At 34.4% G+C, this 26,776-nt stretch overlaps 1 protein-coding gene and 1 non-coding gene across 3 annotated transcripts in view; both read left to right on the plus strand.

Annotated features, from left to right (window-relative positions):
* Positions 1-26,776, plus strand: part of MMP16 (matrix metallopeptidase 16) — a 245,100-nt gene that overhangs the window by 192,864 nt on the left and 25,460 nt on the right. For both annotated transcript variants that reach the window (XM_054692118.1, XM_054692119.1), the window contains one exon: positions 17,839-17,977. In XM_054692118.1, the coding sequence (XP_054548093.1) occupies positions 17,839-17,977 (139 nt within the window). The remainder of the gene's footprint in view (positions 1-17,838; positions 17,978-26,776) is intronic.
* On the plus strand, positions 10,581-10,743 carry LOC119252064 (U1 spliceosomal RNA). The gene has a single exon (XR_005126715.1). It is a non-coding gene; the product is annotated as a U1 spliceosomal RNA (small nuclear RNA).

Consider the following 26,776-nt stretch of genomic DNA (forward strand, 5'->3'; position numbering starts at 1 on the left):
CTTGGCAACTTATGTACTGAGCATCAATATGGATTAATATAGATCACATTCTAATTTAATTTACTTTACTTTTAAACATTATTTATTTTTCCCTTTCAAATAGCCTAAATTTAAAATGAAATCTTAAAACATTTCCCCTGGTTCAGAATATCAATACTTAATATCAGGAAAAGTTAAAAGTATTGACTTCCAATAAAGGTCACCAAAAGAATGTGATACTTGTCTTAAAATATTGAAAACACTACAATGTTAGGGGCCCCATTTTGTGTATATGCAGATGTAGAATAAGAACCAACATTAGGAGGGAAGATTTGCCTCCCTAATATCTCCCCTTACACTGACATTGTCACTGAGGAGGCCATGCTGAATTTTCTAAAATTAATGGAAGATTACTCTACTCTACATAATAAATATGATCACTTTCAGTATTTTTAATGCTAAAATTTATAATGTCAGGATGTTTTCTCACATTTCTAATAATGAGTAAGTTTGGCTAGGAACTAAAAAAAAAATTAAAGCACATGTATTCATACATTTCCTTATTCAGACAGTACTTGCTAGAAGATATGACTTTCACATGAAGGTTGAATATTTCATGAATTCTGTCAGAGTCTACATTGCCTACTGGGAAGACCTCAGATCAATCTTCTTGACAAGGACTGTCTCTGAACATAACTCTCAACCTGGCAGTAAATTATATATGTAAGACCTCAGATAAAAACTTAAATTCCTTGTAGTTTTACTAGTTCTCTTTCTTTTATTTTTGAAACACCAAAAGAGAGAGAGAGAGAGAGAGAGAGAGAAATGGCTATGATATTTTAAAAAAACAAAAAAGAAAGAAATGAAATTCTCGATTTTGTTAAAAATGCCATTGACGTTGTCATTTACTCCAGATGAGTAAGGACACTGAAATGCTGATTTCATTTTAATACAGTGTGGCCGATTATGACCATTTTTATTAATAATTCAATGCACTAAACATTTCTCCCCTAATAGGCCCATAGGATCTAGGGAAGCAACCCTTAATCAAACTCATTAATATTTCTTCAATAAAACTTGTACATAGTCCCAATAGTCAGGGTAAAAAGTCTCTAAAAATCCTCATGCTAATTCCAGTTAGGCTCCCTGCCAAGTAAGTTTGTACTAAAATCAAGAACAACTTACCTTTGTTCAAAATGTCTGAATTTTACAGTAGTGGATAACAGACAGTAGAGTGTACAATAAATATTGTGCAACAATTAAAATAAACCACATTTTTTACTATTTTTTTCCTTTAGCAATATTCAGAAATAGTGCCATTAAATGTTTCAAAACTTTGTGAGGTACAAATGGTAAAAAGTTTTTGTGTGTTTAAAGTACAACACATTCCAGTTGGCTTTTTTTGACCACTCTCTTATTTACCACTCTATTTCCAAGGCCTAACATAGCAACTAGCTAGTAGAGGTAAAATTTAGGAATATATTAAATGAATGAATTCTAGAATCAGTGATTCTGTTTATATTTATATTTATATTTTCATAGAATCACTGGATAATCAGACATAGATTAGCGGATAAGGACTACTATTTTTTTTTTTTAAGATTTATTTATTATTTATTTATACAAGCACTGGGTATAGTCAGAAGCGCGGGAGGGTAAGAGAATTCACCAGAGCCAGAGCGGGGAGCAGAGCAGGCAGAAGGACCCAAGTACACTGCTGAGGGGAGCAGCGGGCGGCAGGAGAGGTCTGCGCGCCATGTGGACCCTCCTCTGGTGGCCGGGAGTAGCCGGTAACGAATGGACGCTGCAGAGGCTGCGGGCAGCTTCGCAGCCCAGCGCTCAACTGCTGCGCCACCGGGGAGGCCCAGGACTACTACTATTTTAAAGTATATTTTATGAGAACAGAAAATCAACATACAAATAATATTAACTCATCAACTGCTTTTTATTTTTGTTTATCTTTTGAATATTTGTAAACATGATAGCTGATCTTGTGAATTTTTAAGTTTTAGCAGGATCAGAAACTTGTCCACTCTTCCCACATTCCCTACATTATGTCTGAACTGAAAGAGGCATTCAAATATCCTTTCTTCCTGTTATAGATGTGGAAATAGGACCACAGAGATAAGTGATTTGCCCTGATACACAGAAGACCAAAGTCACAGCTTAGTATCAAAACCTGAAGGCAGGCTTTCAGTCAGAGCTGCCTGCCATGCTATTTTGACTTATGTTGCTAGTGGCTAAAAGAAATTAAAAGGAAAAGTCCTGTGGACATTTCAGTCCTTCTGTAATTGTAATAATTACAATAAACTTAAAAAAAAATCTAAGGCAATTTTCAAGGCAAAATTAATAGAGTTTTTTTTAATGCCTTTCAGCAAATTGTTGCCTTCTTTTCTGCCATACCACTAACCATTGCCAGTAGTAAAATATTAATGTACTGTAAAATCTGTGGAGCTCTGCCTTTTATTTTTGTACCTAATCAACTCTGTCTATAATTTTGTAACCATGTGGCCCACCCTGAATTACATTTGCAAGCTATATGCATTAATAATATGGAAACTACCAGGAATGAAATAAGCCTTTGAAAGTGGTTAGGAAGGCCAAAGAAAGAAAACTGAAATCCTTTTGACAAGCAGTTTCTGAAGTTGCTGACATTCCTTTAAAAGCCTTTTTCATGTTGGCGCACAGAGAGGCTTTGCATAACACACCAAGTAAAACCTATTAACTGCTACTGCAGTACAAGGTACTAACAGTTTTTCATGAGAGCTGGAAAGAAAATGGACAAACTTTCCTACTGCTGACATTTCAGTTTGAAATTGTGCTTTGAAGTAAGTGTTGACCGAGGAAAACAAAGACATAACTTCTTTGGGGATGTGTTCCTGGTCAATATCTATCTCTTTCATTTCCTTGAGAATTATGTATTGCAATGTCATAAATATTTTGTAAGATATTTTGTCAATAACCAAAATAAGTGACCTTTTTAACCCTGAATCTGTGCTACATAAACTAAATAGCCAGAACATAGGAAGAAGAAATATATTATTTCTTTGGTTACTTCATGCTTTACAATTTTAGCAAATTAACCATTTTGAAAATAAAGAAATAATCTATCTTATTTGGCATTACAAATAATGTTAATTTAAAAAGCAGTGAATATTAGTTACAGCTTTTTCATTCTAATATCAATAATTTCAGATGAATTATAACAAATTTCTTTATAAATTAGTCTATACATTAATAAATAGCAAAAAATAATTTAATAATTCATCCTCTCGTGCTGTGGTTATCTCCCATGTATCTGTTATTTGAAAGGTTTCTTTTGGGTTATATAGAGGAAATCACCATAGAATGGTTATTTTTTTATACCTAGAGCATGTTTGGGGAAAAGAAATGAATATAATTATCTTACATTCAAAATATGGTATCGTGGTGCTCCAAGAACCCACAATATATGGTTATGTTATACATGAAATAAAGACTTCTTTCTGTTATTTGCAGTAATAAACTCCACCTTGGTCTAAGCCCAAGACAGACCAGCCTTATGCTAAATAAATGTTATGGTACTTCACATTAAAGTGAGAATTCATTGGGGGTTTTGGATAACCTGATATAGCTTGTAGAGATTGTTTTCTTAAAGGTCTTTAATTATGTAATTCAAACACAAAATATTTATAACATGATGGAAATTACTAGTACATAAATGAAAATAAAAGGGAAAAAAAGGTTGTGTTTTGTATTCAGCTATAACCCAGACAGTTCTGAAAAAAAGGTATAACACTCAGCATTTGTAACCTGTCTAGATAAGGCCTAAAAGATGTCTCTTGCTATTTTTTTTTGGGGGGGAGGGCATATTTGAAATATTAGCAGTTATTTTTGTGGCTATTTTCTTTATTTTAAAAAGGATCTGAAATTTCACATATAAAGAAATGTAAAACATCAACAAAAATCTGGACAGAGAAGAGAAGAAAATAAAGACAGTGTAAATCAGACTTGTGCTTTGAGATGTTAAAAAAAGACCAGGAAGGAGGACTTCTATTAGATAGCATGAAAGTCACAGTGACTCAATGTCTAGTCCTTGGGTTTATAAGACAGGCTGCCTCAGTGGTTCAAGCTTTAAGAAACACATTGGACTAAAATTTGAAAGGATTGATGCAATTATCTCAATGAAAGATAAATTATTTATTCTCAAGAAAGTTCTGCATTGTAAGTCATGTTATAATCAGAAGCTTTCTGAAGCAGTTGGAGAATCTTAATGGTGTCCCTGGAGACATCATTTTTTTGATAATTTGATACACCCAATGTTACAACTAATACACAGTTGAAATTCTGCATGGTGACAATGTTAACTATTCAGCACACACCCTCCCTTAGGTTGAAGTTCTTCTGGCTAAAATCTGCCTATTTGTATCCTTTCCACTAGACAAGGTAGTCTATATTGTTGGTTTTCAAAATTTCCACTTAATATAGGATTTCTTTGGAATATTTAGAGCCTAAGATTTACATACCTTTTTCATTCGTCAAGAGATTTACATGCATCCTCAGTCTCCCCAAGAGATACCAACATCTTTTGAGTGGGTTACTACTACAGATGGCCAGTCTCATCTATTATAGGCTAACTTCTTATTTAACTTTCATGAAAGCAAATTAAATGTAGAATATGTAACTTTTCAGATATAAATTTGGAGGATATCAATGGCAAAGATCAAATTGGGAGAGAAAAGTAAATGTATTTTTTATTGGAAAAAAGGCTTTTATACTTCTACTATGAATGACTGTAATCACCATTTTTTGTCCAATGAATTCTCTGATTTATTCAGGTATCAATATTTATAAGTTGCCTGCCTTTGCCTAGCAGCCTTCTAGGATCTGGGGGTATTGTCGTGAACACCTCAAAATCCTGTACAGAGAACTTCATTAGAGGGAGAAGGGACAGTCAAAAAGCAAATAAATACACATCAGTATAAAAGCATTAATAAATGTGATGGTTAAAATTTAACAACCCAAATGCCCAAAAATAGATGACTGGATAAAGAAGATGTGGTATATATACACAATGGAGTACTATTCAGCAATCAAAAAAAGATAAACTAATTCCATTATTCGCAGCAACATGGAGCTAGAATGTATTATGCTCATGAAATAAGCCAGAAGGAAAGAGAAAAATACTGGATGGTTTCACTTATAGGAGGAATGTAGGGGAACCAAATAAGGGATTGGGGGAAAAATAAAAATGAAAAACAAAACAAAACAAAAATAAACAGACAAGTATAAATCAGAGACATCCTGCAGGGGAGAGAGAGGGAAAGGGATCAAAACAAGAATTGGAAGAGCACAAGGGACTGTGGTTATGGTGCACTGGTAAATTGATGGTGGAAATTCTATGGGGACTACACCTGAGAAAAGAAAGCAAACATTGTAAAGGGAAAAAAAAAAGAATAATAATGTAAAATATATATAAATAAATAAATATTCAAAAACATAAAATAAAATTTAACAGTGTAATATGATAGAAGCTAAGGGTTGAGAGAGTTGGGGGAGAGGCTTCCTAGTTTAGGTGGTCAAGATTGCTCTTTCGAAAGAAGTGACATGTTAGCTGAGGTTTAAATAGCAAAAGGAGCCAGTAATAAAAACATATGAGAAAAGAACATTGCAATAGACCTATAGCTAAATAATGTTAAGTTTTTGCTCAGTTTTTTTTTTTAAGATTTATTTTACTTATGTATGCATACAAGAACTGGAGTGTAGGCCAGAGGTGCCAGGGTGTGAGAGGATTCACCAGAGACAGAGTGGGGAGCAGAATAGGTGGATCTACTGAAATATACTGCTGAGGGGAGTAGCGGGCAAGACAGGAGAGGTCTGCTGTGCCATGTGAGTTAGTTCCCTGGTCAGGGATCAAACTCATGCCACAGTGGCTGGCAATAGCTTGATAGTGCTGAGCTTAACCCCTGCCACCAAGGAGGCCCCGTTTTTGCTCAGATGTTTAAAAATTCTGAAGTTGAGTTTTGGTACCTCCACCTATGCTACCACAATTAGCATTTCAACTGAAGGTTGTAGTGATGTTGTAGAAACATTCCAAGCTCCTGATCAATAGTTAGTGTTTCTCTAAAGACTGACTCTAGAAACACCAGTGCTTTAGGATTATTTTAGTCAACATTTATTTTAACAGCAGTACAGGAGTCTTAAAACAACTCAGGATGGGAAAACTTAACATCCATCGAGGTCTAAAATAGCACTGTTCAGTAAAACTTGCAATAATGAAAATCTATGAATATGTGCTGCCCAGTATAGTAACTACTAGTCATATGTGGCTATTGAGCTAATGCAACTAAGGAATTGTTGTTGTTCATTTTATTTTATTTTATTTACTTAATGTAAATGTAAACAGCCACATGTGGCTAATGGCTATAATATTGGCAAAGTAATCCAGAGAGTAAATTGTAAATAATTTATCAGTGTCTTGTCTTGGACTATATAAATTAATCATTTTTTTTTAAAAATTCTAAAGTCCTGCCTTTCAAGTATTAATTAAGAGATAGAAATGAAATTTTTAATTTGGGTTAAAAGACTGTCTTAAACACAGTACATTTATAAAGAGTTGGTCATGTGAGTGCCACGGTATCTTATTTGTTTTTCTTTGGCACTGACTGTAATTTAATTATCTCCTTTTTTGGAGATAATGGCATAGAGCTATACATAAGGAAGACTTGAACTAGAACAATGTGCAAAAATACTATTAAATTGAAGATCATTAGCCTCGGTTTACTTGATGAATTTTGTGTGCACAGTCATAATTTCCACCATTTCTGACTAATAAGAAATTGTAGGGCCTCCCTGTTGGCTCAGGCGGCTGAGCGCAGCTCTGTGAAGCTGTCCACAGCCTCTGCAGTGCCGGTTCCATCCCCGCCAGTCTCAGAGCAACCCACATGGCAAGCAGACCTCGCCTGTTTCGTCCGCTGCTCCCCTCAGCAGTGTATTTCAGTCAGTCTGCCTGTTCTGTACCCCACTCTGACTCTGATGGATCCTCTCACCCTCCTGTGCATCTGGCCTGTACCCCGGCTCTTGTATAAATAAAATAAATCTTTAAAAAAAAATTTAAAAACTCATAAAAAAAAAGAAATTTTAGTGACATATTCTAAATAAGGAAAAGAATCTATAAGGCTCTTTGGTAGAAGAGTATGTATTTTTTTCTTGATGTTATATAAAAAAACATTAAACAAGAATGAATGATAGCATAGAAATAAAGCAATAGGTGATATATATCCTTTATCAATCATTGATATTTAAAATAATCCTACTTTGTAATACAAATGACTAGTTTAATGATAATTGCTTGTTACTAATCTGAAAAAAAAGATGTAGAAATCAGCTATAAAATTATATAATGTTTACTGAATCCAATTATTGTTGGTGAAAAATGTATTTTGGAAGGTTAATAGGAAAGTAGAAGAAAAACTTTCCCATTTCCAAGATTTTCCAGACTCAATATTGATTACTTTTGTAACCCCAGCTTGGCCGATTGAACTCAAATATACACACTAGAGAATACTTGGTAGTGATGTTAAATTTTTTATAATGAATGTGAGACATATTCAAGTCATTAAAGCTATTTCAGTATCAACCAAGGAAATCTTTATCTATCCATCCATTTTGCAGTCTTCAGCTTAAGGTTCAAAATTGAATGGAGCAATGCATATATTGTAATTCCCCTAGGAATTATCTTGTATACAGCCCCATTTCTAGTTATAATCAGTAATATACAATTATTTATTAAATTGTCAGATGACAATTTTTGTTAAACCATTTGGAAACCACAGTATGAAAGAGCTGGAACATATTATCAACAACTGTCTCGCTTTATTCATTTAAGATAACTCACAAACCCAGTTTTCCTTTTAGTAAAAAAAAAAAAACTAAGCTATAAATATCTAACATTAAGAAACACTGTATCAATACAAAATGGTCTTTATAATGTTTTTTTGAAATTTTGAATAGAAATAGTACTAATAAAATTAAAGTAAAATGGTTCTTAACTATACCATCATTTCTTTAAATACTAATCACTTTTCATTCAACTAAAATAGTTTTTGTTTTACACAATAACCAATAACCAACTTTTCGGTAAAATATATGTTGGATAAAGTGAGTCATCTCTATTCATGAGGTCCATAAACCCAATTGCAGCTGCACATCCAAGGGATAATGATGGGGCCAAACTTTTACTCATTGCACATTTCAAGGATCTGGCCATCTGTGTGCAAAGGCAAAGAAAGCATACTCTTAGGGTGCTCAAAGATATGTCTAAGTGGTGTGAAAGTTCGAAGGGGAGAGAGAAGAAAGGATTTCAAATAACTGACACCTGGTCAAACTCCAAAAATTACCCATTCCCTTGAGGGCAAATGCCCAGCCAAACAGGCTAAGAGGACCAAAAGCTTGCCACAAATCTAAGTCACCTTCCAATAGGGAGCTACAAAAAATGGATTAGGAAGTTCCCAGAGAGCTGGGATGAAAAGAAAGATATGAAATTCAAGAAGTACCATGTGGGCTTCGCTGGTGGCACAGCGGGCTGAGCGCAGTGTTGTGAAGCAATCTGCAGCCTCTGCAGCGCAGGTTCAGTTCCTGGTCAGCCAAGGAGATACCCACATGGGGCGGCAGACCTCTTCTTCCTCATCCACTGCTCCGCTCAGCAGTGTCTTCAGTCTGTCTGCCTGTTCTCTCCCCACTCTATCTCTGGTGAATTCTCTCACCCTCTCGCATCTCTGGCCTGTACCCCAGTTCTTGTATAAATAAATAAATCTTAAAAAAAAAGTGCCATGTAATCCACCACAAGATCAAGATAGAGGCTTTCATGGCCTCTGTCAAAAATGCTATTAAGGAGGGCCTCCCCTGGTGGTGCAGCGGTTGAGCGCTGGGCTGTGAAGCTGCCCGCAGCCTCTGCAGCGCCGCCAGTTTGATCTCCAGCCATCGGGTGAGGGTCCCACCCCTCAGCAGTGTACTTTGTCAGTCTGCTGGCTGTGCTCTCCGCTCTGACTCTGGTGAACTCTCTCACCCTCCCACGCTTCTGATTGTACCCAGTGCTTATATAAATAAATAAATAAATCTTTTAAAAAAAATGCTATAAGGACACCAGAACTAGGGACAGCCTCACCATAAGTCTTTCACTCACATGTCTCTCCTTCAATTGTTGCTCTTTCCTCCTTCATTCCATCTCCTTCCTCCTTCCCAGCAGGTACCCATTCAGGAAGCCTGGTCCATTGACAGTGGAATTTGTAGTCCAAGCAGCCTTGTAAGTAGGGGTGGAAAAATGATGCCCACTCCTGAGGCCACTGTGATGCTCCCCTCACTCCTACTCTCATGGACATGTTTTCTATAGCATAATTATAATTGCAAATGCTTTTTTAATGATTCAATAAGAATCCAAAGAAGAAAGCTGAAGATCGCTGAAAACTTCCAAAAGAGATTAATGTAGATCTATTTATATTTCACGTATAGGCAGAGGACAGAGAAAAAAATTAAATTGCTGAACTAGATAAGCTGTTTCCTTTTCTCACTTCCAAGTGAATTTGAATTCTCATGAAGAAATGCAGAAAAGGTTACGTATCCTCAATTATACTTGATGTACATAAACCTAATATCCTCCTTTTGACTATATCCTTTCAACTATTTCCTCCAAAATATAAGTTGTAAATGAGCATAGCATGAATGATTACTTAAAATACATGATTGTGCAAAAAGTCACTTTGCTGAGCCTACTTAAGTGTTTTACATCATTACATCTTTTCTTTGTTAACAACTGGAGCCCAATTGGGCTTATGCCGATTGTGGTAACATTGGTTTACAATATTGTCTATGATTTAGAAATATAAGCTCTCCACTTCAGCTATTATCAAACCACATCCACCACCAAGATGCCCAAAGTCCTTCACCATAGTCCATTGTGATTGCTTCCCCCTAATAAACGAATGCGCATGTGCGCACATTCATTTTGATATTTATTATCTGCAATGTTTTGTTCACCTGACCTCACTCTGGGCTACTTGTGCTTCATTACTTAGTATTTACTAGTTTACTAACCTGAAATGTCTTTTTCTCTCCATTCACCACAAGATTGTACTTCCCTCCTGAAACCCCTAGTTATTTCTTTTCTAACCCCAAGTAAAAACCTGCCCCATAGCTATAACCATAGCACACTACTGCTTGTGTCAGACCTTTCTAATTCAACATTTATTTTTACTTCATTTGCTTCATTTAGTTCTTCATATTTATGCCTGTTATTTATAGCTTCTATTTTATTGATTTTGTCCTTGGATGCCCCTATCAAAGTGCTATTTTTTCCATTTCATATGACATTTGTGTAGTTGCTTCTAGAACAGCCTTTTTCCTTTTCATTATCACTCACTCTTCCTAGATCACCCACCCCCAACAAATATCAATATTCTCATTTTCATATTTCTATTACCCTCCTCCCCAACAGATACTTCTTTTGTCCACCATCACCCTCAGCCTGATGGAACATCGATTCTTTAGTATTTTACTTTGATATGATGTGTATGAACTTCCTTTTCTGTAATATCCCTAGAGTTTCTCCTAAGAAAGTCCAATCGATACTTACCTGGAGGGGGAGACACCATGATCACAAAGGTAGTTTTCCCAAGGCAAAACATGTCCATTGCACTCCAGATGTCGTGAACTCTAGGATTTCCCAAATGTGGGAAAGTGGACTGCATAATTTGTAATAGAAGGGGACTGCTTTCACCCTTTCCCCTCAAAAAATAAGTGCAATCAACACCATCCTTCCTCACATTCAGAGGCTCTGGAATTCCTACTATATGAATTTTCCAGCAAAGTAAAAGAAATAATTTCTTCAATGCAAAAATATTACTATATTAATAAGTCTTTATACTTTCACAAAGCATCAAATCAACATATACATTTTATTTAATCTTCTTTCATTAGATTCCTTGTGGCTCAGAGTAATTTTCAGAATTTTTTGGGTCACAACAGTTGTTCCAGACTCTATTTGGCTGAATGATTAGGAAACTTATTTACTTATGTTTATTTTGGACAAGCTACTTTTTTTCTTCAACAGTAAGCAAAAACTGCTAACTCATTTATTTCATCTGATAATGAAATCTGTATTTATTTCACTTGATAGAAATGAACCAGTAACAGAAGTGCTTTCCATTTGCTAATGATTGTGAAAATCTGACTTCCCTCAGGACTGCCTTAGATTTTCAACTCTAGTTTGTTGCCCATCAAGTTGTTTGTTGAGGACTTACTTTGAGTTTAAGGAGGGGCAGTTACCTTTTGAACTCCCTATTTAAGTAAATAAAGCACAGCAAAGCAGTGGCAACAAAGGAATGTTTTCAAGAGCATATTAGCATAAAGTAATTAGGTAATGCTAATGAGGATTAGGCTCTCCTGTTATGGCAACAACTGTTCCTGAACTCTGAAAGGAAGTCACTTAGGAATCTTTCAGGGTTTTTTGCTTTGTAATTTCTTGGGAATTCTCCATCCAATCTACCCTTATCTCTTAGGAGCAAACCTCTAATTCAACACAGGCCTTTAATTTGTTGACAAGTAGCTTTGTATTCCTTTGAAAGCAAATAAAAAAAAAAGAAAAGAAAAAAATTCCCTCTGGCTCATTGCCTCCAGGGCATTACCCAGCCTTCCTCCCTTCTTCTTTGGCCTCTGTATTTACTCAGATTTTTAAAAAATGGAATCTATTATGATTCTTTATTTCTGTTCAACATGTAGTTCTGAAAGCTGATTATCTGGTCTACTTTCCATCTCTTCTAATCCCAAGAGGTTCCTCTTGTGTGTTATGGTGAGATCTGGAAAAATGAATAAGACTGATGGAAAAGGAAGCCAAAACGTATACTATGTAGCTCTAGCTCAGCCCTTTGATTGCTCCTATGCCCTGTCATAAAACATCTCTTTTCCCCACTCTCCACCACCTGACCATACTAAGTCACATTGGCTGGTTTTATGCTACAGGATGCAATGCGAATAAACAGAAGGGTCAGCTAAAGGGCAAGAATCCTTGGAGAATAGAGGCATAGTTTCCCTAGAGATGAAGCTTGAATTGAGACTTAAAAAAAAGAGAGAAAGCAGAGGATGATAATGATGCTCATGGGAAAGAGAATATATGCAGAAACAGGCAGTTGAATGAATAATTTCCATGAAGTTGCTTAAGTACCTTGACAGATGTAGAGTGTTATAGGAGCAGTAAAGAGGTGCTGGGGCGGGGGGGGGGGGGGGGGGGGGGGCTTTCTGTGGGGACACTTAACTAAATATTGACCACCCAGTCAACCTTCATCCAGGTGTTAAGAAAAAGATTAACTCATATGTCTCTCTTTCACTGCCTGTTTTTTTCTACCTTTGAACACTTACTCAATGCATAGTGTTGGGCATTACTGGAGGACTGAGAAGTACAGGTATGAATGAGATAGATATGTACATGGCCTGATGAGATACAGATGAGCAAATAAACAAGACGATCAAGAATAATAGATATCATGAAGACAATAAAACATGGTGAGTTTATAGAAAAAGATTGAGGAGGCAATTTTAGATTGGGTGGTTAAAAAACTCAATTAGATACACTGCTCTACATACCTTCAATAAAAAATAGCCCTATCCTTTTTCAGGAAGAACATAGTTTTTATTGTAAATGACATCTTTGACATCTTTTGGGGGTCAAAGATAAAGGGCTGGCAATTCTTGATAGGTGTGCTAATGACACAGCTGTTTTCCAACTCATTATATTCACTAAATGATAGTTCCCATTTTATAGAGGCAGAAATTATAGCATTTCATACAGCCTTTTGAAATTAGTTGTTTGCCTGTGCTGCCATCTAGATTGAATGTATACTCAAAGAGTTTGATATTTTTGGAATCCGGAACTGCTAGTGCTGTGGGAGGAATGAAACCTTTTATATTTTTTTCAATACTTAATTGTATGAAATGTGAATTAAAATTTAGATCATCCTGTCAATATTCAAGATCCTTAGATCCCAAGGAGGAGGGGGAGAAAAGCAGAATATCATGGTATTTGTGGTGCAATCATATCTGTACTTTGAGACTCCTTTCCCTGAAATGCAGCATTTTGAAGCATTTTTAAATAAATTGTTCTTTTCTTCATCACCACTGTTGCTGAAGCATTTTTAAATAAATTGTTCTTTTCTTCATCACCACTGTTGCAAAACAGTTTCTGAACAAGAATAGATGCATAGACAGGAAAAGAGAAATAAGGACCTAAAATGTCAAGATACATCCATCTTTAGCTTGCTTCTCAGATCTTTCTAAACTAGGGCTTAACCTCATTGTTGATGTACCCATACTTTCACCTTCATTGTTCACATATTTAAGTGAAATAAAAATTAAATATGTAATTATATTATGCATTAATAATTGTGGTTTTTTAAGGTTTAAAAATTAATATTCTGTAAACCAGGACTTTAATAAATATTAATTAATAAGAAATTGGTCCATATATGACCATGTATCTTAACTCTTTAGTGACCAGTTTTCAATATAAGTTCATCTAAAATCAAAGGTTTATTTTTTTAACATTCGGAGACCATAAAAATCATCATATAAATTTCACACAAGCAGTAAGCAAAATATCCTGAAAATACCAACTCTTTTTTCCTTTGAAATAAAAATGTTTTATTTAGAAAAAAATCAATAAAATGTATTTATTAAAAAATTATATTTCTAAATCAACTGCTATTTATGACATTCTTCCTAGAAAATAGTTAAAAACATTAAGGGAAATTCCAAAATTGTGAAGTGTGAAGTGATTTAGAAGAATCACTTGTTACTTCCTTCCCTATTACAGTGAGTCTGTGTTTTAAGCTTTTTCAAAAAATGCAGACAGTATCCAAAGAACTGGGACCTATTGAGACGTACCTCCATTATGTGTCCCAGAATTACATGAGGCTAATCTTTGATTGATGAGTTCTGAAAATTGTGCATGCAAAATTACTACAGACATTCATGACTGCCTTTGTGAGAATGTATGGTCCATGGTTGCTTTAAGCTGGTTTTCTTCTAATGCTTAGGTACCAAAAGCTAGTTTGTGTCAACTCTTGTAATGACATAATGAATGCTTCCCAGAATGCCATTATCTTTGCCAGATACATCTTTTGCTATTAAACATCCATTAATAGTTTTTGTTTTTCTCTGTTATAATTTTGCTTTTAATTTCCAATGATGAAAAGGAAATGCATATAACTAAATGCAAATGGCCTTGCTCTCTCTCTTTAATACTATAATACCTCTTACTATTCTCTATACAGACAATCTGAACATAAGTGTAGTGTGAAATCAATCAATTAATGAATTCATTCCATATTTGTATAGTATTATACAGTATTTTATATTTCTAGTCCACATGTACTACTGTTGATTAGAACATATACTACTCTTAATTAAATAAGATGGAATAATTTTTGTTACTTTTTAGTACACAAAGATATTGGTTGCAGCATTATCAATAGTAGCAAATTTAAATAACTACAATGGATGTTTATTATTATTAAAATTGCTAAACCACAATATAACCAGAGTAACCATAGCAAATATTTACAAAGATAATATAATAACATTTTATCATAAGGGGATTACCTGTGTATTTTTTAGGTTTTTTTTTTAATGAGTATAAATATTCTATACCTTTAATTATGAAAATTTTCAAAAATACAAAAAAGTTGGAAGAATAAACGTGTATATCTAACATTAGATTTAACAGTCTTACAGACTATCTCACATTCTGTGATGTAGCTTATGCTTCTTTTAAATGTCATTTACTTACTATTTTCTTTCTATAAGCTAGAAGAAGGTAAGTCTAAAGATTAGGTTAGATTCTAGTTTAAAGGTTTGACCTCTATATGTTTGTTCTTCATGTTGGGCAATATTAGAATTTCTATTTAGTAACTTATAAGCATTTGTTCTCAAAAGTTGATTTTGCAAATGTGCTAGCTGTGATTAATTATCTTTTTGCATCTCCTTCCATAAGGGATATAACCAGAGAGTCCAGAAGTAAGGTTCAAACAGATTCAGGACTCTGGAGAAGTCCTCTTTCTCTTTACATGTAAAATCAAAAATTTCTACATTGTTTGGAAGGTTGAAAACAATTTTTTTCTCTATGGCTCAAATTTATCCCATCCTTGGGGCCTCGCTGGTGGCGCAAGGGGTTAGGACACAACCTATGAAGCTGTCTTCAGTCACTGCAACATGAGTTCTATCCCCAGCCAGGGAAATAACCCACATGGTGCAGCAGACTTCTCCTGACTCACCCGCTGTTCCCCTCAGCAGTATACTTCCATCAATCTGCCTGTTCTGTTCCCCACTCTGTCTCTGGTGAATCCTCTCACCCCCTTCCACCTCTGGCTTGTACCCCAGTTCTTGTATGCATTAAATAAATAAATCTTTAAAAAAAATTATCTCATCCTTTTAGGAAAATGGAATATATACCAAGTTTCTGCCTATCAAAGTAGAACTTCTGTATTTTTTGTGGCTCCCATATAGATTTTGTCTTGTAGGGGGAAAAAAAATCATACTTTTAATTTGCCTTTCCGCTTAACTTTTCTTTCAAGGAAAAACTTTCTGAGCTTCAACTATGTGTGAGGCTTTTTTGGGAGGCAGGGGGGAATATGGAACAAGTGAACAGAGGACTTTGCCATCATAAAACCCACAGTGGAGAGAGAATGAGCAACAAATGAATAAAACATATATCGTGTAAAACAGTGATAAATGCAACAAAGAAAGCAGGGGAAAGGGAAATGAAAGCAGATGTGTGTGGGTAGAGTGTGGGCTTCAATTTTAGATCAAGTGGTCAAAAAAAGGTTTCTCTTAGAAGGAAAATTTGCACAGAGACCTAAATATCATTTTAAATATCCTCCTTTTCCAAATTCTTCACAAGCCCCATTTTGAAATGGCAATGTGCAGTGACTGAAGTACGCACTTAACATCCTCTGTGACTGAATACTTGCTAAATTTTCTGTGTTGATTTCTGCTGAGAAGTTGTGGATACTTTGAATAGAGGCACATTCTGATTATCTAATTTACGTCTCTCTAACAAGTCAGTGAAAACCAGTTCTGAATAACCCATGATTCCACATTACATTCTGAATTTTTTAAATTAACTACTTTTATCTTGAGACAGAGCATTCATTTCTTCCCTTATTGGTGGCAAGTTACATTGTGTTTCTACCTTCACACTGTCCCAAAGTGTCACTAGCTTGTCTCATTATGTGGGAAGGTGTAGCCAAATAAATGCTTTCCTGAGAAAAATTGGAAAATAGTTGAGACTGTTTTACCTGATTTTACCTTAGAGAGCTTTCGGTTTCATTGTTCCATAAACAATCATGGTCAGTTATTTAGCAAAATTGAGTAGATACTTAGCTGTTTCTATTTATTATTTTAGGATATACATTTTAATAATTAAAAATATTTTATGTGGACTTTGGAATGACTTTAATACCAAGTGAAAAGCCCCTGTTGTAGCTAGACAGAAAAAAAACACTATTTTTCTTTCAATATCACTTGCTTACATACTATTAGCAATAAAACCTTAACGTCATGCCCATATATATATTTTCCTGAATCAATGTTTTCATTAATAACTTTGTATTTTAAAATCCTTTTAATGTATCTGCTAGATGTGGAGCAAAACATTTTTAATTCAGTCTACCTAGTAATATGAAAATTGTTAACAAATTGTTAATAACATAGTAAGATATCGGTGGGAAAGGAACTCATGTCTGGAGCCAAATTGTTGCTGAAACGTGAAGAATTAAAAAAGAACAGAAATTAAAAAATTTAATTAAAAAGAATTAAAAAAGAACAGAAAAAAACTAGTTTCAATATAGTGTTAACAATGGTAACAACCAACATTTTTTTAATGCTACTGTATTCCAGGTCTTTATTATTAATATATAATTTAGAGGTATTAATTAATATATATCCTCCTTTATATATCAATAACAACGTTTAGTAGGGAAAACAGCCCATAATAACTAGAACAAAGTACAGTGGCTCAAAGTTTCTAAGAAAATTTTAATATGTTTAGACTGGGGAATGTAGGTAGGAAATAGTTTATTTTATGATATTTCCTGAAGAATCCTCAGTGGACTTTGAAGGTGGGAGGCAGTGCTGAGAGAGAGAGAAAGAAAACTGACAAATCCTAGAAAATTTAGGCATACTAATCTATTTTTAGCCAAAAGCTTGGGAAAGCCTTATAATAAATCACTTATTAATATCTAAATTGGAGCAGGAGAGCAGAGAAGAATTGAAACTGAATAATTGTTATGATACATACTTAGCTAAATGGAACAGAATGTAACTTCCAAGTGAAATTTCTTTGTAAAAACTGAAATTTAAAATAAATGAAATAACTATTTGGGACAATAGGAATAACATGGACATATTGAATTATGGCATCCCTATTTTAACAACATTTTAGATGTGGAGATTTTGCATATGTCTAAAAATACTGGGATGCATATGCAGCCATATGTCACTCTCATATATGGAAAAGTTATTTAATCCACAAATCTGGCTGGGACTTATCTATGTTACCTCTGAATTTCTACCGAGAAAGTCCTGGAGAGAATGCAAAATGCTCAGATTAAGTATTTTTATAATATCTTTTAACCACATTGTGTGGATTAGAAATTGGGTAGTATACTACAAACTTACGCCATCATGTGGGCAAGATGTTCGCTGTTTCTTTTACTCTCGATGTTAAATAATGATAAGGACACTAGTTTAGCTTTGAAAGTGTTAAATCATAGTACAGGTGAAATGCAATGGAGACTGCACATTTGATGAGAGATACTTTTGCTTGGTTTGCAGGACCAGTGGTTTTGGCGAGTGAGAAACAACAGGGTGATGGATGGATACCCCATGCAAATTACTTACTTCTGGCGGGGCTTACCGCCTAGTATTGATGCAGTTTATGAGAACAGTGACGGCAATTTTGTCTTCTTTAAAGGTAAGGAGTGTTCTCCATGTCTTGCTCTGTTGTATTTTGGTCATTTTTTCCAAGGACTAGAAAGAACAGAAATAAATAAAATTTGTTGGGTGGGGTTAGGTAGCTAACTTATTTTAGGATATAAATCACCTTTGTTGACTAATCATATAAATGAAGTAAAATGACAAATAGTTTTCATTCTCTGGGTTTTCTCATATGCTGTTTTTATGTATAAGTAAAATTTAGGAGGCTTTGTGATCTCTTAGGATTTTTAGTTGGCTTAAAAACTCCAAATAAAGTAAAATAAACCTATGAGTGAATGAATTAAGTCTTTATTTCACTAGCTAAGGATGGGGTGGGGGTAGAGTATTTGCAGCTGCTGTTTTGATGCAATGAAATCTATTTCATTTTCCAGTAAGCTAAGAAGTTGGTCATAGTGCAAGAAAAACTTATCAGTAGGAAAAATTCATCCAATTATATTCACCCAATAATGTATTGTTTGTTAATTCTCTGATGGATAAATTTTAATTGTATAAAACCGAACTGCCTACCCTGCAAATATATGATTATCTGATAAAGTGAACTTATGGCATTTGGCCCCCCATCCTTAAAACCTGCTAATTTTCAAAATAAAAAATTATAAGTCTGTGGGGGAAACAGATTGAGTTGGAGTATTAAAGAACTATGAGAAGCATATATGTGAGCCAAAACTGAAAACTCAAATGCTGAATGAATATGATGCCATGTATTACCCCATTATCCTTCCTGACTGAAAATAAGCTTCATTAGGGACAAATGCTAAACGAAGGAAAGGGGGTTCTTGCAAAAACAAACAAACAACAACAGAAAAAACTAGTTCTTCTCGGGATCAAACTAGAACAATTCTTAGTAATGAGTGTAGCAAAAACATGGGTTTTGGAAAACACTTGTAATATTTTCAGTGAACTCCAAACCACATAAACAAAAAGGATATATACACCTGAAATTTATTTGGGACTTGAGAACAGAGAGGATGTCATATGGTACTTATAAGAACATGAAAATTCTGCAGTCATACTGCCACATTTTATCACCTACTGTAGGAACTAGGCGGGTTACTCAATTCTCTTTGCTTCAGTTTCTCCGTCTAGGAAATGGGTTAGCATTCCTCCCATTCAGGATTATTTTGAAGACTGAATTAATTACCTCATAAGGAGGGTTAGCACCTCTAAGCCCCCCATAAATGTCAGCTTTCTGCTGCTAGTATGCTTACTAATAACATTATTGTCCCCCTGCTATCTATAGGAAGCACATAAATGCCTTGGGCATTTACTTCGCTCTGTTGCTGAGAAAAGGATAACAACTAAAATGTTCTGAATCTTAGGAGCATGATATTTGGAGGAAGTCACCCTCTCCTAGACTCTTTTAAGGTCCCATCAATAGTAGCTAGGGAAAGAAAGGAAAAATGAGCCTAAGGTAACTTTCTGCTTGAGGGCTGTCCTAGGGGGGACTCTGTCTCACCACAGGCTCTGTAAGGCCCTCAGAAGTGCCTAAAGAGAAACTGCCTGGACCCAAATTCATTGTTCTAAAAGTTCCATACTGCCTCAGTCCCTATTTTAATTCACTTTGCCTTTTCTCACTAACTGATTAAAAAAAAAAAAAAAAGAAAACAAAACCTCCCTCCATTTTAGCTCTCAACAATCTAAAAAGGCAGCTTCTTAGAGGACTCTCTTTGCCCTTCCTACATAAGGCAGTAATTTCCATCTTGCACATAGCTCTTGTAAAAGACTGAAATTTCCTGTAGCATTTGATCATAAATTTCACAAGAGATGGATCTTGTTTATATTTTCTTGCACAACACTGTATATTTAGCTCTGAAAACTGTGCCAGGTACATAGAAGCTCAACAAACATTTTAATACAGGTGATTTGACTCAGTGTGGTGTTCCTTCTGGTGCTAACAATGGGGACAATTTTGTCTCTTATTACATTCACTCAACTTCTAGAATGTTGTACTTATCAGTGGTCTCTTCTGATACATTACCAGTATCAGGAAAGTCAACTCTTAAGACTTTAGTCATTCCAAAATGGTGCTTTCTCCCTCCAATTTATCTCCACAATATCTTCAGATAAAGCTCCTGGAAAATCCCAGAAGAGGGGATTTTCCTACCTTGCTATTGGCAGGAGAATTAAGAGTCCCAATTATCTGGGGCTTTGAATAAAACACCAATACTTTCTCTATCCTCAGCATAATAATCACAATGAAAGTGACTGTCTCAACTTACCACTATCTGTTTGGAGTTTGTTCACCTCAAAAAATCCAAATAATCAGATTATTCCTCATTCTAAGACTGTCATGCCCATTTTGACCAATAGACCATGAGTTAGACTGCACTTCATTTCTGGTCATCCAACTCCCCTTCTCTATTTTAATTTTCTATGTACACTCTTACTAACTGTATTTCACATATTCATTGTTCATCTCTATCCTTCCCATAAGAATATCCCTTCCATGAGGGCAAGTACTCACTCCTTTCGTTTCTTTCTTTTCTACTGTTGTATTTCAATATCTTAAACAGGGTTAACAGACATTTTCTGTAGTGACCAAATGGCAAATAGTTTACGGTTTGCAGCACATATCATCTATATTACATTTTTGTTTTGTTTTGCTGGATGATTGGTTAGTTTAACCTTTAAAAATGTAAAAGCCTTTCTTAGATCTTGGACTGTTAAAAAACAGGTCATTGATCATAGTTTACTGTCCTCTCTGTTAAACAGTGCCTGGAATATAGTAATGCTAAACAAAGATTTATTGAATGAATAAAAAATAAATTCAAGTCACAATTTTATCTGTATTCATAGCTCTATACATGTCAGTCTCAACCTTTTCCAGCCACGCAGAACCATTGTTACTAATAATGGATTTAAGCATTACTCTTCTTCATATTTTTCTTTTCATTGACCCTCATTTCCTTCACTTGCTTTCTTATTCTAGAGGCCTTTAATGTTTTTTCTCCAATAATCTATACTATGCAACAGTACTTGCATTGAATATTTTCTCTTATTTCCTCCACTTAACTAAAATCTACGTTGAGTTGTAACTTAGACATATATTTCCTAAAGATATTTGGTAATGGTCTTGCTTTCATCCTGCATAGATTGTGGCTTCAACAAGTATAAATGAGTATTTAGTTATGAAGTAATATTTTCTTAATAATATAAAAATAAATGTAACATGCTTATCCAAATGAAATTTTATTAATATCTTAAGAATGACAGTCTACTGCATTCAATCAAAAGTTAATATTTTGGTGTAATTTCTATAGTTTTGTGAACTCTGAGCAAAATCTTGCATGTGTTTATGTTATCTGCAATGGGAATATACTCTTAATACTGCACAATTTTGTAATATGAAAGAAAAGAATATTTAAATAAATGGGCAAATGTACACTTTTTATAGTTTGGAGTACTCAATTTCTTGACAATATCAGTTCTCGCCAAATTCATCTGCAGATTCCCTGCAATTCCAATCAAAAATCTACCAAGCTGTTTTGTAGAAAATTTTAAGCTATAAATTCAAGAGATCTAGTCTAGATAAAAACAGTTTTTAAACATTACTTAATTTCAAGTCTTATTTGAAAGCTATAAATCATCAAGGCAGTGTGGCCTGAGGACTGATGAGAGTTGGGCAGGTGAGAGCATTTTTAAGGGTGATGATTAAGTTCATCATCTTGATTTTATTGAAGCATTGACAGATATAAACATGTCAAAACTTAACAAATTACACCTTAAAAACTATGCTGTGCATGTCATTATACTAATGTTTTTTTTTTAATTTTACTTTAAAAACTTCAGTTTATGTTGGAATAGTTCATGTAATTATTTCACAAATTTAAATATACAGATGAATATACAGATGTCCATGAGTAATAAGATACTATTCACTATTTTATGGCATGTTAACTATGAGTACTAAATAATATTAGGGTGTCAGTCCTTTTGTTGAGTCCAGTGATAAACAAGCGATATCCTCTTATAGCTAAAATGATCATCCCTCAGCAACTCTCTCCCCTTGGTTAAAGATACAGTATTATTTTAAGCAGTAAAATGAGAAATGACCTTTGCGTTAAAATAAAATTAATCCATTTTCTGATGATATCTTGCTTATATCATGTATTCTCAATTTAGGCTTAGATATTACTACTTACAATGATTGCAATGTATTTTCTAATAAGCATTTGTACTAGAAATGACTACATAAAGTATTGGATATACACATTTTGATTATTTTCATCTTTGTTATTTTTATATTGCTTATCTGTGTTACATGTGTTTTCCTATACTACTTCCCCTAGTCTTATTTTTGTTTGCTATTTATGTTTTACCATGTTATGACTTATTTTTTCCTGTAAGAGCCCTAAAATTTTTGTGTTATGAAGCAAGGTTTAAGTCCATAAATACTTTAAGGATTTTTTTTTTTTCTTTCAACCTATTCTGTAGAGGTCTGTTTGCTTTTTTCTTAGGAATCCAGTATATAATGTCTCCCTTCACCAGTCAAGATGCTATTTAGAGCTGCTGCTTATATTTCAGTGTGAGGCTGGATGTACAAACCACAGACCTTTCTCACTCAATGCCATTCAAGCCTCACAGCTGAGTACATGTGACAGTGACAAGGTGTACCTGGCATTGTTTAGAGTTGTGATGTTTGAACTTACCCCTCACCACTCTGTTTGACATTTGGCAGGTACACTGAGTTGTTCTCCTTTATTTATATCCCAAAGTTGGTTTCTTTATTTAAAGAGCTCCAGAAACAGAAAATTTATCAAACCTCAGAGAAGTAATATGTTTTACTCCAGTAACTAAATGTACAACATGTGTTGTGCTAGTCACCTATCTTAACATCACTGAGTTAATCCAGTAAATAGAGTAACAGCTTGTAAGCACCATCAAGTCAGCTGTTTATAGTCTCGATTACCAGTCATGTTCAGGCTGAACAGTTATGAGATAAATAGATCAAAAATCTACATTCAAAATGGAGTTGGTGCAATCTCCTTCAGTTGTCAAAATCAGTAACAATCAAAATGAAGGAGTTTAAAAGTTGTCTCAAAATTCGTATTGTTTATATTACTTAATGACTATAAACAGAACTTTTCAACTTTATTTGACACTTTTGTTTCAAGAAACAAAAATCATTTCTGGAATGGGAACTAAATAACTGAGCTGTAAGAGAGAAGGATAATAAAGTTGGGAAATATGAAAGGCTTAGATATCAGAATAGAAAATTTGTTTAAAGTATGTGGTCCAGGAAGATGGTAAAAGTATTGCTTTATTCCAAATGTTCATAAACCAGCAATTTCTTTATACTGCCTGTAAATTATGACTCTTAAAAGGTTTAGGGCATGCTAATGAAGTTCATTTGAAGTAAAAATGTATTATTTTTACACAGTACAATGGAAAACATAAAAGACTGCTTTACTATAAGTAAATGGATACAGTGATTATTTATTTCTCTATTGGAAATTTCCTAATGAAAAATGCTGCCTAAAAATTTATGCTAGGTTAAAAACTTTACATTCAGTGGTCTAGGTACACGCAAAATTATGCTAGATTAAGGACTTTACCACAAAATCCGCAAAAATGGATTTACAGCATGTGAATTGTGCTATTTTCTTAAATTATAAACATTCAGATAATTATAATAGTAATCTTTTATTGCATGCTGAAGTGGTCATCTAAACCAAAGGTCAAAAGCTTAATGTTTGAAACCACCCTTGATAATTTGCCTCTACTTATTCCTAAACATTTAAAATGTCTGTGGTATGCTTTTATTATAGTGGTTTTATTTACACTTCTACCTGCAGTATTTTCCTATCAGTAATACTTATGTGTTTAATTTTTCCTCACTTTCAGAAACTTTTATCACACCCCTTTGTGTCACTTTGAGTTCCCTAGGAAGTAGATATTGAGATATATAGGGAGGGATAGAATCCTATGGAAGATAAAGAGAAAGGAAGCAGGACTGGCTTGCAGATACTTTCATTGTATAGGCATAACTGTCTTGGCAAACCCCATGAGGAACTCTGGGGAAAAGCCTACCTGTTAGAGGAGTCTCAAGAAAGCAAAAATAGCCAGGATCTAGTGCCTGCCATGCTCATATATTGATTGGAAGCTTCCTGAAAAGAGCATGGCCTTGCCCTGACTAAAGACACTTAGTTGATTCCTTGGCCCAATTATCAGATCCAAAGACACTCAGATGAATAACTAGGTCTTTCTTGAAGAGACATCTAAACTGTAAGCCTCAATGGCTCCTATATTTTCATAAGTATTCAAAATTTTCTCCTTTCTAAATATTGTGGAACCTGGAAAAATTAATTCTGGTAACAAAAAGTCATATGACCTCCAGCATTTACTCAAATGTATTCACTTTTTCTGAGTAAACTACTTATAAGTAGTATAGAAATTAGTATAATGCAGGGCCTTCCTGGTGACGCAAGGGGTTAAGCACAGCACTATGGAGGAATCCGCAGCCTCTGCAGCGCAAATTCGATCCTGGGCTGGCCAGGGAGCAACCCACATGGCGCAGCAGACCTCTCCTGACTTTTCCACTGCTCCCCTCAGCAGTATATTTCAGTCACTCTGCCTGTTCTGTTCCCCATTCTGTCTCTGGTGAATCCTCTCACCCCCCACATCTCTGGCCTGTGCCCCAGCTCTTGTATGCATAAATAAATGTTTTTTTAAAAAAAGAAATTAGGATAATGCAAATTAGGATAATGCAAATAATTGGTACTAGCATAGATTAGTACACTCATTTATTATTATTATTTATTTGCATAATAGTAAGCATTTGATCAGTGAGATATTGTGTTATATTAGTATTTATAATTTGTTAGGCTCTGAGCCAATATATGGTAGAGGTATATTATACATTTGATCTCACTGTTCACACCTCTGAGCGAGAGGTTAGTATGGTATGCACAAATTAGGAAAAAAACAAAAAAACCTGAGATTTAGTTCTTTCCCAAAATCCCACAGCTAATACTGATTGGAGTTATCTCCCACTCGTTCTGATTTCAAAGCTGTTGAAAACTTCACTATGCAACAAAATATAATAAAGAAAATGTAATTCCTGACAAGCTTTGGAAGTTTTCAAAGAATATGTAAATTTTGAACAATAATTAGCCCTTAAATAATAGTTATTGTGTAATCTAAGTGCAAGTTTCTTTTGTATAAAGAAAACCCAGACTGTAAGGAATTTACATCCTAATCTTTTCTGTGAAGGGCCACATAGTAAGTGCTTATGAGCTTGTGGATCACATAGTCTCTTTTATAATTAAGACACATCATCGTAGGGTGAAAGCAGATTAGACAGTATGTAACGTGTAGGTATGGCTGTGTTTTGATAAAATTTATTTTCAAAAATAGGCAGCAGTAGTGACCCTACTTTATTGAACACTATTGTCATAAAAGATATAAGATAGGAATGTATAAGTAGAATTTTGTGGACTCGAGGAAACCAAAAATATATTTTTTTTTAATTAGTAAGTTACAAAAGGTATATGATTGCAGAGGATACAATGAACAGAGTAAAATGGATTAATGAATAAAAAGTCCATTAATAAATGTGACTTGATTGATGGAGAAAAGAAGTAAAAAATCATCAGGAATTCTGACAGAGTATAAATGTGTTCTATTTTGAGAGTCAATTTGGAATATTATGATGAACATTGAATTAAAATTTGCATCTACAGTGCAAATCTCAAGCAATTGGTTATGTGCTTTAGGAACATCATTTCTTTGACCTATAAAATCATTATTTAAGAAGGTTTATTAAACATTATTCTGAACCATTCACTTGAACAATTTAACACACTCCCATCAATAAAAGTGGCTTGGCTCAAAAGTGTTAGAAAAGCGTTTGTGAATCTTAGTCTCCAAACTAGGCACTGTCCTCCTGATAAAATATTTTTAAAGTCATTAGATGCCATACTTTTCCTTTTAAGAATAAATATGTGCTCTAAAATTTCTTTATGGGTTTGTTCGCTAGTGTCTGTCTCCTCTGCTGGCCTATCAACTCCACAAAAGCAAGAAATGTGTTTTCTTTATTATTGAACAACTCCTAGTTCAATGACTGATAGTTTTTTTATTGATTAAACTTCTTAATTTTCTTGCATTGTTGCTCACTTTTGTACAACATTTGATTTCTCCTCTCAGATGTAGTGCCCATATATCTCCCACTACCAAATCACCCATGAACCATCACCATAGTCCCTTGTGCTTTTCCCTCCCCTGTTTTGACCCCTCTCCCTCCCCTGCTGTATGCCTCAGATCTATAATTCCTGAAAGTTTGTCTTTTTTAATAAACAGCCACTCGAGGGAAGGAGAGAGGGAGGAATTAAAGGGTGGGTGGATGGATAGATGGATGGATTTCATTGAAGAATTACTAAAATAGGTAATCTGAAAAGTCCTGCCTAACTCTAAACATTCCTTGAGGTTATTCTTTTTATTTATAAAGTCTCTGTCTTTTACTGAGACTTGTTGATATTTTCCTCTGCATTCTGCCAAGCACAATGTCAGTAAGGACTAGTTTTTCCACTTGCTCCAGAATATGTCAACCTTATGTGAAATCCAGTAAATGCCTTCATTCTGCCAAAAAGGTAATATTTTCCTTGAGAACCAGACTGTCTGATGGCAAGGTAGTTAAAAATCTAACTCTCCCATTTTAAAAAAATAATAATCATAAAAGACATGAGTTGAATATAAATCTTACATATTTACTCAGATTTGAAAACCAGAAACAAGCTTCAAATTTGTCATGTGAAAATTTTACCTTACCAGGATCCAA

This window comes from Talpa occidentalis, unplaced genomic scaffold (assembly GCF_014898055.3).
Source record: "Talpa occidentalis isolate TD23 unplaced genomic scaffold, MPIMG_talOcc4v2.1, whole genome shotgun sequence".
In the NCBI taxonomy this organism is placed as follows: Eukaryota; Metazoa; Chordata; class Mammalia; order Eulipotyphla; family Talpidae; genus Talpa; species Talpa occidentalis.